The sequence below is a fragment of the Gossypium hirsutum genome, chromosome D07 (genome assembly GCF_007990345.1).
Source record: "Gossypium hirsutum isolate 1008001.06 chromosome D07, Gossypium_hirsutum_v2.1, whole genome shotgun sequence".
NCBI classification, from domain to species: Eukaryota; Viridiplantae; Streptophyta; class Magnoliopsida; order Malvales; family Malvaceae; genus Gossypium; species Gossypium hirsutum.
This window is the reverse complement of record NC_053443.1, coordinates 43,904,622-43,918,224: the sequence shown is the minus strand read 5'-3', so window position 1 is coordinate 43,918,224 and position 13,603 is coordinate 43,904,622. Positions and strand designations below refer to the sequence as shown.

Genomic DNA, 13,603 nt, shown 5'->3' with positions numbered 1-13,603 from the left:
TTCTCCAAAATCAAAATCATTAACATATAGATCCTTCAAATAAGCAAACCCAAGCAACATAATATCCAAATAGTTAATAAGACCATACCTACGCGATACTGCATCCGCAACAATGTTTTCCTTACCTTGTTTATACTTAATCACATATGGGAAAGATTCTAAGAACTTGACCCATTTGGCATGGCATTTGTTGAGCTTGGTTGCCCTCTCAAGTGCATCAAGGCCTCATGGTTATTGTGTATAACGAACTCTTTCGGCCAAAGATAGTGCTGCCATGTCTCCAATGCGCGTATCAAAGCGTACATTTCCTTGTCATAGGTGGGATAGTTGAGCGTAGCCCCATTAAGCTTCTCGCTAAATTAGGCCATCGGACACCCATCTTGTGTCAAAACTGCACCTATACTTATGCCTGATGCATCACATTCCACTTTGAAAGTTTTGTTAAAGTCGGGTAACCACAAAAGTGGAGCGTTAGTCAAGCATTCATTAATTTTATTAGAGGCAGCTTCTTGTTCATCTGTCTAAACAAAAGGAGAGTTCTTTTTTATAATACTCGTTAATGGGGAAATTAGGGTGCTAAAGTTTGGCACAAACCTCCTATAGAAGCTGGCAAGGCCGTTAAAGCTTCTAACTTGGCTGATATTGCTGGGACGAGGCCATTTTTGGATCGCTTAAAACTTGTCTTGATCCACCTCAAGGCCACCCGCACTCATAATGAAACCTACGAAAAATACTTTATCAGTACAGAAACTATATCTCTTCAGGTTCGCATAAAATACTTCTGTAACACCCCTTACCCGTATTCTACACCAGAATAGGGTACGAGGTATTACCAGAACACAAACGCTTGTAAACGTGTTTAACCGTATTATAAAATTTCATCTAAATTAAAACTTTTAAATTTTTTAACATGCTTTTATAATTCTTCACAATATATCCTCAAAATATTATATTCATAATAAATAGGGCCTACGAGACCCGATACATACCCATGCAATTCAATGCTTAATTTCCATTTCATTCAGTTCACAATTTATTATGCTCGCAATTCAAATCATATCACTAGCAATTTTCATTTAATTCATGTAAAATTCAATATTAGTAAGTTCAATATTAATATGTATTTACCATTTAACTCAATGTTTTTCGATTATACCATTGATTAACACATTTATGAAATTCTCAATTTTGCAATGAAAATATCACTTTATCTTAAATAACAACATCAATTCAACTCATCATTCCCTTTTTCGTCATTTTTCACTTCAAATATGAACTTACTATTTCATTACCTTTCCACACCAGTTTCCTATGCATATCACATAAGACATAAACATATAGTTCAACCATAGTCGCAAGCTAGTGCATTTAAGCATAATTCTTTTTGGAACTAACCACATGATAAACCATTTCACTAGAGATTACATAATTTAAACCTTACCACCCCTGTCATGATCACAAGAATATTTCCATTTAGGCACTTACATTTCAATGCATAACTTATAAGTTTAACGTGGCATAATCCAGCCACAACTTGGTCAAAGCCTAAGCATGTACATCAAATATGTTAACCAAATAAACATATAGCATAAGCATTATGAGCATGGATGAGCACAACATTTATTAATGTATCAAACTTACCAACATGTGTTAATTCATAAACCAAATATACCATACACACATACTATGAAACTTTATTTTCCCACATGAGCTTAAATCATGACCAATAATGCGCAAATATAAGCATCATTTTTATTTCATCATTTATCAATTATAATCAAGCATATTACCAATTATACACAAATCATTCATATATTTCCCAATTTTCCTCCTCCTCCTCTGCATTCCACATCCTTAATGTGTATAACACACTTAAACAACATTATCCATACTTTCAATATTTTCATGTATGTAAATTCAAATTATTTGTCAGAGTTAGAGTCACTAATTTATTTATATCTTGGGCTACCAAGCTCCAAATTAAGATATGTTAATTTCCCTGAAACTAGACTCATATATCTTCTTACCACAAAATTTTCAGAATTTTTTTCTTAGCCAATAAGTACAGTTTATTCTTTAAAGTTCCCCAATTTCACTGCTCGACAGTTCTGACATTTCTTCACTAAAAATTAATTATTTCATAGTATAAAATTCAGATAATGTTATTGTTGTTTCTTTTGAAAATAGACTTATTCAGTATTCTAAACATATAAATTTTATCCATAATTATTTTTGTACAATTTTTAATGATTTTCCAAAGTCAGAACAGGGGATTCTGAAATCATTCTATCCCTGTCTCACTAAAATTCAAATAACTCATAATATAAAACTTGTTTGCTTGCTATGTCTCTTTTATGTGAAAATGGACTCATTCAGATTTAATTTAATATCTTATTCACTCTCTAATCCGATATCCACCATTTATAAGTGATTTTTCAAAGTCACACAACTGCTGCTATCCAAAACTGTTTTGTTGCTAAATTTACTCTTTCATAATTTCACTTACTCCATTGCATCTTACTGATGGTTTGATCAAATATCGAGCACATTGTTCGTAAATTTTCACACTTATACCTGCACTCATTCATCCCATAGTCATATTCAATTACAATTAGTCGTTACTTGCTCTCATGTATTTTCACTGAGTCAATTTCCTGATGAACACTTCGGAATAATAACAGATACATGGTGGATCAACACATAGCACCACTCTTATAGGCAATGATACTCGATGGAATCAGCACATAGCAACCACCTTCATAATTAATAGTACCCGGCGGAATCAGCACACTGCAACCACCTTTACAATCAATGATAACCGGTAGAATCAGCACACAGCAACCACCTTTATAATCAATGGTACCCGGTACACTAGTAGTCTGCACATAGTACTACACACGTGACCATTACTATCTCTTTCACATAGTGGCCTGCACACAACCCGTGCCACACATGTGATCATTATTGTCACTTCATTCGTATCTTTTCTACTCTAGAGGTTCAACCGGGAAATTTCTCACTTTTCTTTTTCACTGATCAAAGTCAATTTCTTGTCTTTCTTGATTTATAATAACATATTTAACTTACTTAACACTCACATTATTCAATTTAGTCCAAAAATACACTTTGGATAAAATTACAATTTTACCCCTAGGCTCGTAAAATAATTTTTATTCAATTTCCTTACATTTTAGGCCTAGCCGAACCATTTTCATAACTATAGCAGTCCATAATTCTCACTTATTCACACATTTGTGACATATTTTATAACTTTTACAAATTTATCCTTTTAGGCATTTTCATCGAAAATCACTTAGTAAAAGACGTTCATCACACTCCAAACATTCATATTCTTTCATAAAACATCAAAATACATGCATATCATTCATGGGTAAATTTTTAAACACAAACCCTGGTTCAAAATAATGGTAAAAATAGGTAAATCTTGTTACGAGGATTTCAAAAACGTAAAAATCATTAAAAACGGGCTAGAACAGACTTACAATCGAGCTTGGAAGCTTGAAAAACCCTAGCCATGGTTTCTCCATGCAATTTTCGACCTAGGGGTTGAAGATGGACAAAAATTGGCTTTAATTTTGTTTTTAATTCATTTTAATAACTAAATGACCAAAATGCCCTTAATGAAAAACTTTGGAAACATGCCTAACCATGTCCATTTTTGCCCACCAACTTAACCAATGGTCTAATTACCATATAAGGACCTCCAATTTAAATTTTCATAGCAATTGGACACCTCTAACATGTAGATCTCAACTTTTGTACTTTTTTACAATTTAGTTCTTTTGACTAAATTGAGTGTCCAAACGTCAAAATTTTCTAACGAAATTTTCACAAAATCATTTTGTGAAATCGTAGACCATAAAAATATAATAAAAATAAATTTTATCCTCGTCGAATTTGTGGTCCCAAAACCACTATTCCGACTAGGCCCAAAATCGGGCTATTACAACTTCCTTCTGTAAAACCTCCAAAATAGCACGCAAATGTTTAATGTGATCAGAAAGAGTTTTGCTATAAATTAGAATGTCACAAAAGTAAACTACTCATAAATGACCAATAAAAGCTCTCAAAACATGGTTCATCAATCACATTAAGGTACTCAATGCATTGGTGAGGTCGAATGGCATCACTAGCCACTCATATAAACTGTATTTGGTGTTAAATGTCATCTTCCACTCGTCCCCTTCTCGCATGCGTATTTAATGGTAACCACTTTTCAAGTCGATCTTAGAGAAAAATTTAGCACCACTGAGTTTATCTAACATATCGTCGAGCCTAGGAATAGGATGACGATACTTGATGGTAATTTTGTTGATGGCTCAGCAATCCACGCACATTCTACACGAGCCATCCTTTTCGGGCACAACAGAACGGGCACCACGTAGGGACTTAAGCTTTCTCGTAAATATCCTTTCTCCATTAATTCTGTTACTTGTCGCTACAACTCTTTAGTCTCCTCGGGGTTGCTTTGGTAGGTCGGTCGGTTCGGAATTGTAGCTCTAGGCACGAAATATATTTCGTACTCTATGCCTCGAAGAGGAGGCAACCCGCTAGGCTCTTCTTCTGGAAATACATCCTCAAATTCCTGAAGCAAAGAAACAACAGAAGAAGGCAACGTATTATCAAGTTCGTTAGTGTCGAACAAATATTCCTTGTACATTAGTACAAGCACGGGCTGGCGCATCAGCAAGGACTTCCTCACTTCTCTTTTCCTCACAAACATGCTCATTTTACCACTCTCGTTTTCTTTTTGACTTTCTTTTTCCACTCGTTCTTTTACCTCAACTCTCTCACTTTTTCCTTTCTTTTTCTCATTTTTCTTTTCTTTCTCTTTTTTACTATTTTTTTCTTGTTCTTTTTCTTTGGCTTTTCCATAAATTCTTTCAATTTTAATTGATCTTGGTACACTTGTTTTGGGGTAAGTGGGGCTAGGGTTATATTTTTGCCTAAGTGCTTAAATGTATAATGATTTTTATAACCATCATGGATCACGCGCTTATCGAATTGCCATGAACATCCCAAAAGGAAATGCCCCGCGTGCATTAGCACGACATCTTACACCACCTCATCTTGATACTTCCCGATGAAAAATGCTACAATGGCTTGTTTTTTCACTTTAAGCCCGCCTCCGTCATTCAACCATTGTAACTTGTACGGATTTGGATGTTTGGTCATGGGTAAACCGAGCTTTTCCACCAACATGCTACTTACGCTGTTAGTGCAACTCCCACTATCAATGATCATACTACACATCTTGCCTTGGATGTGGCATCAGGTGTGAAAAATGTTCTCCCTTTGTTGTTCAATTTCAGCACTTTGAATGCTGGGACTTCGCTTTACCACAATGATTTCTCCTTCCACCGGGTACTCTAAATTTTTTTCTTCATCAATTGGCAATTCAGGCTCTCTTCAATTTCTTCTTCGGATTCGATCTCGTCGTCGACCTTTATCACCATGACTCGTCGATTAGGGTATTGACTAGCTATGTGCCCCCAGCCTTGGCACTTGAAACACTTTATGTCTCTCGTGTGATTTGGCATGGTCTTGTTTTTATTCCTACTTGGCTCACCAACGATTTGGCTAGATTTGGTCGCTACAACAGGCTCCTTAGTTCGAACAAGGGGTTTGTTGGCTCCTTGGCTCCATTTAGTGTTGGAGGGATTGGGATAAGATCAGCTAACTCCCTTTTTTCTTGAGTTGTTTTTCGATTTTGATAGTCATATGGACCATGTCCATCACTTCAACATAGTGTTGTAATTCAACTATGTTGGTGATGTCACGGTTTAGGCCCGCAAGAAATCTGGCCATAGTCCCCTCTCGATTCTCCTCAATACCGGCCCGGATCATTGCTATCTCCATTTCCTTATAGTTGTCCTCAACACTTCTATTACCTTGAGTAAGGCTTTGCAACCGCTGGTATAAGTCTTGATGGTAGTAGGAAGGGATTAATCGTTTTCGCATGATCGACTTCATTTCAGCCCAAGTGGAGATAGGCCTTTCACCATTTCGTCTTCGACTTGTCACGAGTTGATCCCACCATACAATGCATAATCCAAGAACTCGATGGCTGCAAGATTCACCTTTTAGCTCCCTGAATAGTTGTGGCATTCGAAGACTAGCTCGATCTTATTTTCCCACTCCAATAGAAAATGAGAATGTGAAATGAATTGGTTGAATTGGTTATATTTGGAAATTATATGGTTTTAATTGCAGGGGGTTTTATGTAAAAATAACCAAAAATGCTGTCGAAATTTATAAAAAAAAAATTCGGAGTATTTTAACGAGTTCCATTTCACTTTTAATACATGTTTTAGACTTCGAAAGTTCATTATAGGGACTTGTTTTTTTTTCAATTATATTACGAATGTTATTTTATTTATGAATTATTCGTAAGTTGTCTGATATGTTCGGTAATGCCTCGTAACCCTGTTTCGATGACGGTTCGGGGTTAGGGGGTGTTACATGGCTTGGTTGTGTGACGCAAGTCAGTGAGTTACACGGGCACTGACACAGGCTGGAATACGACCATGTGTCCCTATTTCGAATGCCTACACAGCCTGAGACACGAGCGTGTGTCTCAGCCGTGTGACCCTTGTAGTTTGAAAATTTTCATATTTTCCCAAAAAATTCTAAATGTTTCCGATTTAATCTCGATTTGTTTCTAATGTGTTTTTAGGCTCCAAAGGCTTGTATAAGGGACAATATGTATGTTATTGATGGAATTTGCTATGATTGATGTTGTGAAGTAAATGATTTATATTTTTGATAGTTTTGAAATGTAAACTCTAGTAATGCTCCATAACCTTATTCCGGCGATGAATACAGGTTAGGGGTGTTACATTATAACCTCACATCTATACATCAACTAAGATTACTCTTCCACTCAGGCATTCTATTGAAAGCTTAATTACAAATTATATATTAAAACAATTTGTTTACAAAAATACTTGCATGAAAACAAGTTCCTAAGATTAATTAAATTTGTACTCTCTTCAATTGGTATACAGTACATAATAAAGCTTTCATTAAATTGGCATTATAGGATTATAATCTTTTGTTGGTGTAAATGAGACATGCTACTAGAATTATGTTCCATTGGTCTTCTATATGGCATTAAATAAGTAGAGATATTTTTTTCATTTATCTTAACTCAATAGAATTTGAATCTCCTTAAATATGATACTTACTTAAATTCTTCGATTCAAAGTTCTCACTTGGCTGATGTTCATTAACCTCGTATAATTGATGCTCAATATCCAACACATAGCAAGTTGCTCAATCAAAAAGAAACTTAAATTTGAAACATAATATATTTTTTTAAAATAAAAGAAGACACCAAAAAGATTCTTGCCGTTCATTCAAAAGTTTATTATATATGTGAGAAGAAAAATGTGAAATATGCACAAGTTGGCGTTCTAAGAATTTAAAGGAAATTTCGCATTCATGGGATGTTTGCGGAAGGGGAGAAGAATTAGATAAAGCTATTGTTTACTTATGATTTGGACTACTTGAACATAAATTTTGGACGAATGGTAGCTACTAAAAACCTCAATATGTCAATACTAATTTGTGGGGTGGGGCATATAACTTTTAGACTTTACTCCAAGCCACTAGAATTTGTAACATATCTTGCATGTCGCAATTTCCTTAGCAACAATCATTGAAGAAATTTGTCATCAACTCTTATCAATACTAAAACTTATAATAAAGGAATACTTTAGGTAATAAAATGGGTAAAAAAAAAGTAAGTATCAAAATGAGAAAAATAAGTATACTTTAAGGACTAAATCGTGAATTAAGAGTTATTATTACTATTGTGGTGATGATAATGATGGTGTATCAAACTATAATAGTAATCATGGATTATGTTAGGTTGGGTTGGATTGAGCTCATATATGGTATTAATACCCTTTATATTAATATCATACTTATGTTGTAAATAATGTGTAACCCAAATTCGTTTTAAGTTTATTCATATTATGTTTATTTTTGAAAATTATGTTATTTTTAATTTAATATTTAATAATTTAATGTATTTTTTATTGAAAATTTGAAAGTCTTCAACTTATTTTCCAATGTCAATCATATTATTGATTATTATAAATTTAATTTATATGTGATGTAAATTACATAATATATTAAATATTAAATAATATATTAAATAATTAAAAAATGAGCTTGAATCGAGTTTGAATTTTAAACATTAGTGTCTAAGTCCGAAATAATTTATTAAAAAATTTATCATTTCTTTTTCTCAAATCACTCCAATAGAATTTCGAGCTTTTAATAAACAACACAATCCTTAAAATAATCTAACATATATATAAATATAAGATAAATTATAAAATATATCAAATACCAAATATAAATATGTTATGTACGTTTCTTATGTAAACGACTTGGCGTGTTTATTATATTACTTTTGTGCTCGTCATACGCCCACATCGCATTTTTGTATCATTTAAAAAAACAGTTATCAGATTTGAAACTCAGAGATTGAAATCAACCACTCATAATACACTATCATGATATATATCTTATTTAGTAAATGGCCAAAGTTAAATATTTAAAGTTGTCAGATGTACAAGTTCGGATCGATCTTTCAATTTAGGAGGCGTGTTTTTATTTGGTCAAATAGTGAGTTAGATAGTGATTTGATATAATTAAACCCTATTTTGATAGATAAAATATGTGTTCATACATACTGCTTCTCTTTTTAGGAATATACAGTGCTTTTTTTATATTTACAAATATTTTATTTATATTTATTTTGTAGATTTGATTATTGCCAATTAGTGTAATTTCAAATTTAGATATTTAAATATTATCTGTAATAAATTCAGAGTAGATGCTGATATTAACATTAAAATGTCCATTATCCGAATTCATTTACTTTGATAGATAATAGATTTAAATTTGAATAATGGATATCTAAATATACTTTACTTTTGAATATATCGTTTATGTGAATTCATCATTAACCTCATTCTTTATTTTTTAAACACAAAAAAATATATTTATTAAATTTAAACATTGAACGAATTTAAATATGTGACATATAATTTAACTAATTTGATTCAAATAATAATTCTCAAATTTAATGTGAATAATAAATGAAACAAATTTAAAGTAAAATTGTATATTCAAATTTTACCAAATTCCAAATATTCAATCCACTGCCACCTCTAAATGTATTTAGTAAGTCGGGCTGCTCTAATTGTAGGTATTCAGTATACCAATTTTCAACATACAGCATTAACAGCTAGGATGGTTGCTTGATTAAAAATTTAATGTTTCTCCTAAATAAGTTTAATTCTAGATACGAATCTCCGAAACCAAACAAAATTCCAACTTAGTACATTGAAGCGTACGTCTTGCAATACGAAATCTTCGAAGAAACCAAGACAAAGATACGATAATCCAATCTTAGGGTACATAAACGTGGATTAACCCAAAACCAAAATCATTTACTGTAAAACATAATTAAAAAAAAAAAGTCAAAGGAGCCTCCCTAGTTACCAAGAGCAATGATATAACAAAAATCTTGGCTGTCTTTAATAGATAAGGCAAAGGCAATGTCTCTCACGGGATAATCACGTGCCCACCGGTCCTCTTTGTACAGGACATGTTTGAAATATTTTAATACATGAGTGTGTTTATATTGAATAAAAGCAGCAAGCAACAACTGGAGACAAAAACATGGTCCCATTGTTTGGTAATGGTGTCATTTGAGATAATTTAAAATTTGCAGTGTCTCCATTTAAGGACAAGTTTCCCTTTCACCATGGTGTGTGTTTGGTGGATATTTTTGGGATAATTGGTTCAAATTTATTCTACCAAATTTTAGATTTTAAAACATCCTAATTAAAGATGATGTATGAAAGAGACTTAAGAGTTGAGCCGGTGCACACAAAAAAAGCCGCACGGTAGTGAAGTTAAAGCTGGCTAACCTTTTTATCTTATTTATATGTCGACAACCTTTTTTTTATTTTCAATTATTTTCTTTTGGATCAAATTTCATAGGGAGCATTTAAACCGTCATGTATAGTGCAATCTAAACCTTCCCTGTGACTTTTAATTCTTTTCTTTTATTGTCTTTTCCTTTTTAACAATCATCAAAGGTTTCCAGTATATTTATATTTATAATATCATGTTTCTCAAAACAATGATACATATTCTAGAAAATTAATGTTATTATTATTTTATTAGAGTTAAGAGAAAGAATTATCTAAATTTAAAACTATAATTTGATGTGAACAAAATCTTAAATTATACAAGTTTATTTGCCAAGTGACTTAGTTTATAATGTTATTCTTCCAAACTTTCTACTAACAGTTTAATGTTATTAGTTCTCTTAAAAAGTTGAAACTAAATATGGTTTAAAAGTGTAATTACAAAGTATGTGACTGAGTTGACATCACTTATCAATTGATTCTTAATTCAATCGTAAAATTATAAAAAGATCATTTATTTATAAAGTAAGAAATATTACTATGTAGGTGTTTATATCTTTATATTTTTATATAAAATTTAGAAAAAATACACCCATAATAAGATTTGAGCATGAAATAATATAAGTTTTAACATCTTAACTTTATCATTTTAACTAAAACCTCATTTTTATTTGTATAATTTTTTTTTATAAATTCATTGTTACATAAATCTATTTTCTGCCATTTATAATTTATTGTTTTTAAGTGTGCAGAATTGCTAAAAATATGGATTTGCTATAGATGGGTGGATTCAACTAGTTATGTTGGTTTAATTATGGTAATTTTGAGTTAAGTATTTTTTTTATTTTCAAATTTTTGAGTCAATTGTGAGTTCAAATTGTTTTGGGTTAGGGTCTTTTTGAATTCAGAATATTTTAGGTTCAAGCCATCAACTTTGACATTGGTATTTTTGTGTTCAAGTCATTTACGGTTTAGATTATTTTATTATTTATCTCTAAATTATATTTTCGAGTCTTTAGGTTGAATTTAATAATTAATTAATTAACTAAAGTAAATTAATTGACTAAGATTTATTTAAAATTAATCCTAATTAATAGAATAAATAATAATTATTGTTAAAAATAAATATATAAGACTATAGTTTTAATTTAAAAATGAATACCTAGATGAAGCTTTGGCAATTAATACTAAGAAACAAACTTTGAAAACTTTTGAGCCCAAATGTATTATGTTTTGTTTGTTTGAGTTAATAGATTAACAATTTAACCTAGTAATAATAGTATATAATTATAGATCTTAAATGGTAAGATAGTAAAATTTATACATAATGATAGGAGAACAAATATAAGAAAAAGCTATTTATACATAGCGAAAGTAATGAACTTTTGTCGCAATTCAAAATGGTATATATATAAGTTATAATATTAAAACAATTTAATACCAATAAATGTGAATGATAAGACACATTGCATTCTATATAGTAGTTTTGAATCTTGGAGATAACATTGTTGAGAGAAATAACCATAAACTCCGAATATGGACCACAAAATGGACATAGAGAATACCAAAAAATATATAAAAAATTTAATAATTAAGATTATAGATATTATTTTTACTTTTACTGAAATTATCTTTTTTTCTAACAAATAATTAAAAAATTAAATTAAATTTGGATAATTTCATATTTGATTTGTTTTGAGTTCGGATTAATTTAAGTTTAGATCATATTTTATTTAAATCATTTTTAGTCTCAAATTGAGAAAATCTTATTAATTTTTTTATTATAAAATTAAATTGAATTGGATAAGAATTGATAGGTATAATTTTCATTCAGAATATATATTTCTATACTGAGATATCATCAAGGATGATAATATTAACGCAAATTCAATGGCTGACTATATTATATATCAAAGATTTAGTTTAACATATGTTTAGTAAATTTAGTGAAGTATGCATGCAATGCGAGGTGAGTGTAAAATTGAAATATACAGATAGGGAGATAGCTAGCTGTAAGCAACAAATTGTATGTCAAAGGGACCAAGGGTTCCAGGAATTTAGGTAGATGTTTGGTCAATTCTTAGCATCTTCACAACTGACAGCTAAAATCGTTGAAGGATTATAGATTAATCCCCCTTCCGTATGGAATGAGCGAAACCATTGAAGCAGCCTGCACTCTTTAATTAATTATATTCGGTAATATTAGTGTGGAGCACGAGACAACACATGTGGGATTTTTAGTTTTTATTTACTTATTTTTACTTTCATATATTTTATCTAGTTTAACGTGGACGGGGTTGAAGTTCGAAGTTTTCATGTTTTGAGTTTTGAGCTTTAATTATTTTTTATATAATATAGCAAATATAATAATTGATTTACTAAAATGTTAATGTAGATATTTTTCACAAACTGAAATGAGAGCAAACGGGAAGCTTGGATAAATAATGATAATGGGAATGTGTAGTCAAAACAACGTGACAATGAAACATTAATACACCTCAAATTAAAATCAAAATGAATGAAACCAAATCACATTCATGAAAACATGCATGCTCTCCTATCCTCTTCACCTTTCAAACCTTTTCCCTTCAAAGTTCCCAAGTTCTTTCATCAATGGCCGACCAACTGTCTAGGGTTAGTAATTCCCACATTAAATATTCTTTTACATATGATAACGTGTCCCATCCATAGATAGACAAAGGAATTGGATTTTTATTTTCTTTTATTGGGAAGGTGAGGTGCAGGAATCCAGACCACATCCCACCCTCTATAAGAAGCCTTTACCATTTCTCTCATTTCCAACAACATTTTCAGCTTTTTTGCTTTCTATTGTGCCACTCCAAAAGATATCAAAGAGAGAGTAAAACAAAGGAGAGACTTCAACATGAAGATCAGCTTAAGCAGTAGTTCTAGTGGTGCAGCAGCCATGGGAGAGTCCAAGAAGAAGGTTTCATGCAGAAAGCTAGGAGGGTATCTCAGACAACAAAAAGGCAGGCTATACATTATCAGAAGATGTGTGGTTATGCTCCTTTGCTGGCATGACTAACAAGTATTTGCTGCAAACTTGGGACTCAAGGATTAATGTCATGAGTCTAAGCATTTTTGCAGCAAATTTAAGCTTCTTGTTTTCCGACTGTAAATATAGCAGAAGAGAATCATATGTAGCTTAGGGCTTTAGTGAGGTTCTCCTGCCTTTTAGCTGCTTTTTAGACTACAAAGTTTCCTTTGTTAAATCAGATAAAACCTAAACTTATCCATATTTACATTATATAAAAAGTTTCCATATATTTTATGTATAGTGTTGTTTTCTTTTCTTTTTTCTTTTTTGTCTAAGCTAATATGAAGTTTATGTGTAAGTTTTGTTAAGTCATACGCATAGCTTTACTGAACTGCAAGTTTCAAAGTATTGAGCAAATGATGGCTGTTTAGGAAAAAAACCAGAGAATGAAATAAGAAAAATAAAATTAGGTTAAGAAAGTAAGAAGGTTTTTAGGTATTAATACGGTTACCTTAACCATTTCGATCAGACAGTGAAAATGGTTTTAATAGAAGAATTCTTTATATATTTGAACAATGAAAACACTGATCTTTTTAATGAATACGTATCATTTTATTAAGCACACTTTTTA

General features: G+C 31.4%; 1 protein-coding gene across 1 annotated transcript; it reads left to right on the top strand.

Annotated features, from left to right (window-relative positions):
• The first annotated feature begins 12,565 nt into the window (after positions 1 to 12,565).
• LOC107956785 (uncharacterized) lies at positions 12,566 to 13,240 on the top strand. The gene has a single exon (XM_016892307.2). The coding sequence runs from the start codon at positions 12,859 to 12,861 to the stop codon at positions 13,018 to 13,020; it is 162 nt and encodes a 53-aa protein (XP_016747796.1). The 5' UTR covers positions 12,566 to 12,858; the 3' UTR covers positions 13,021 to 13,240.
• The last annotated feature ends 363 nt before the right edge of the window (positions 13,241 to 13,603 follow it).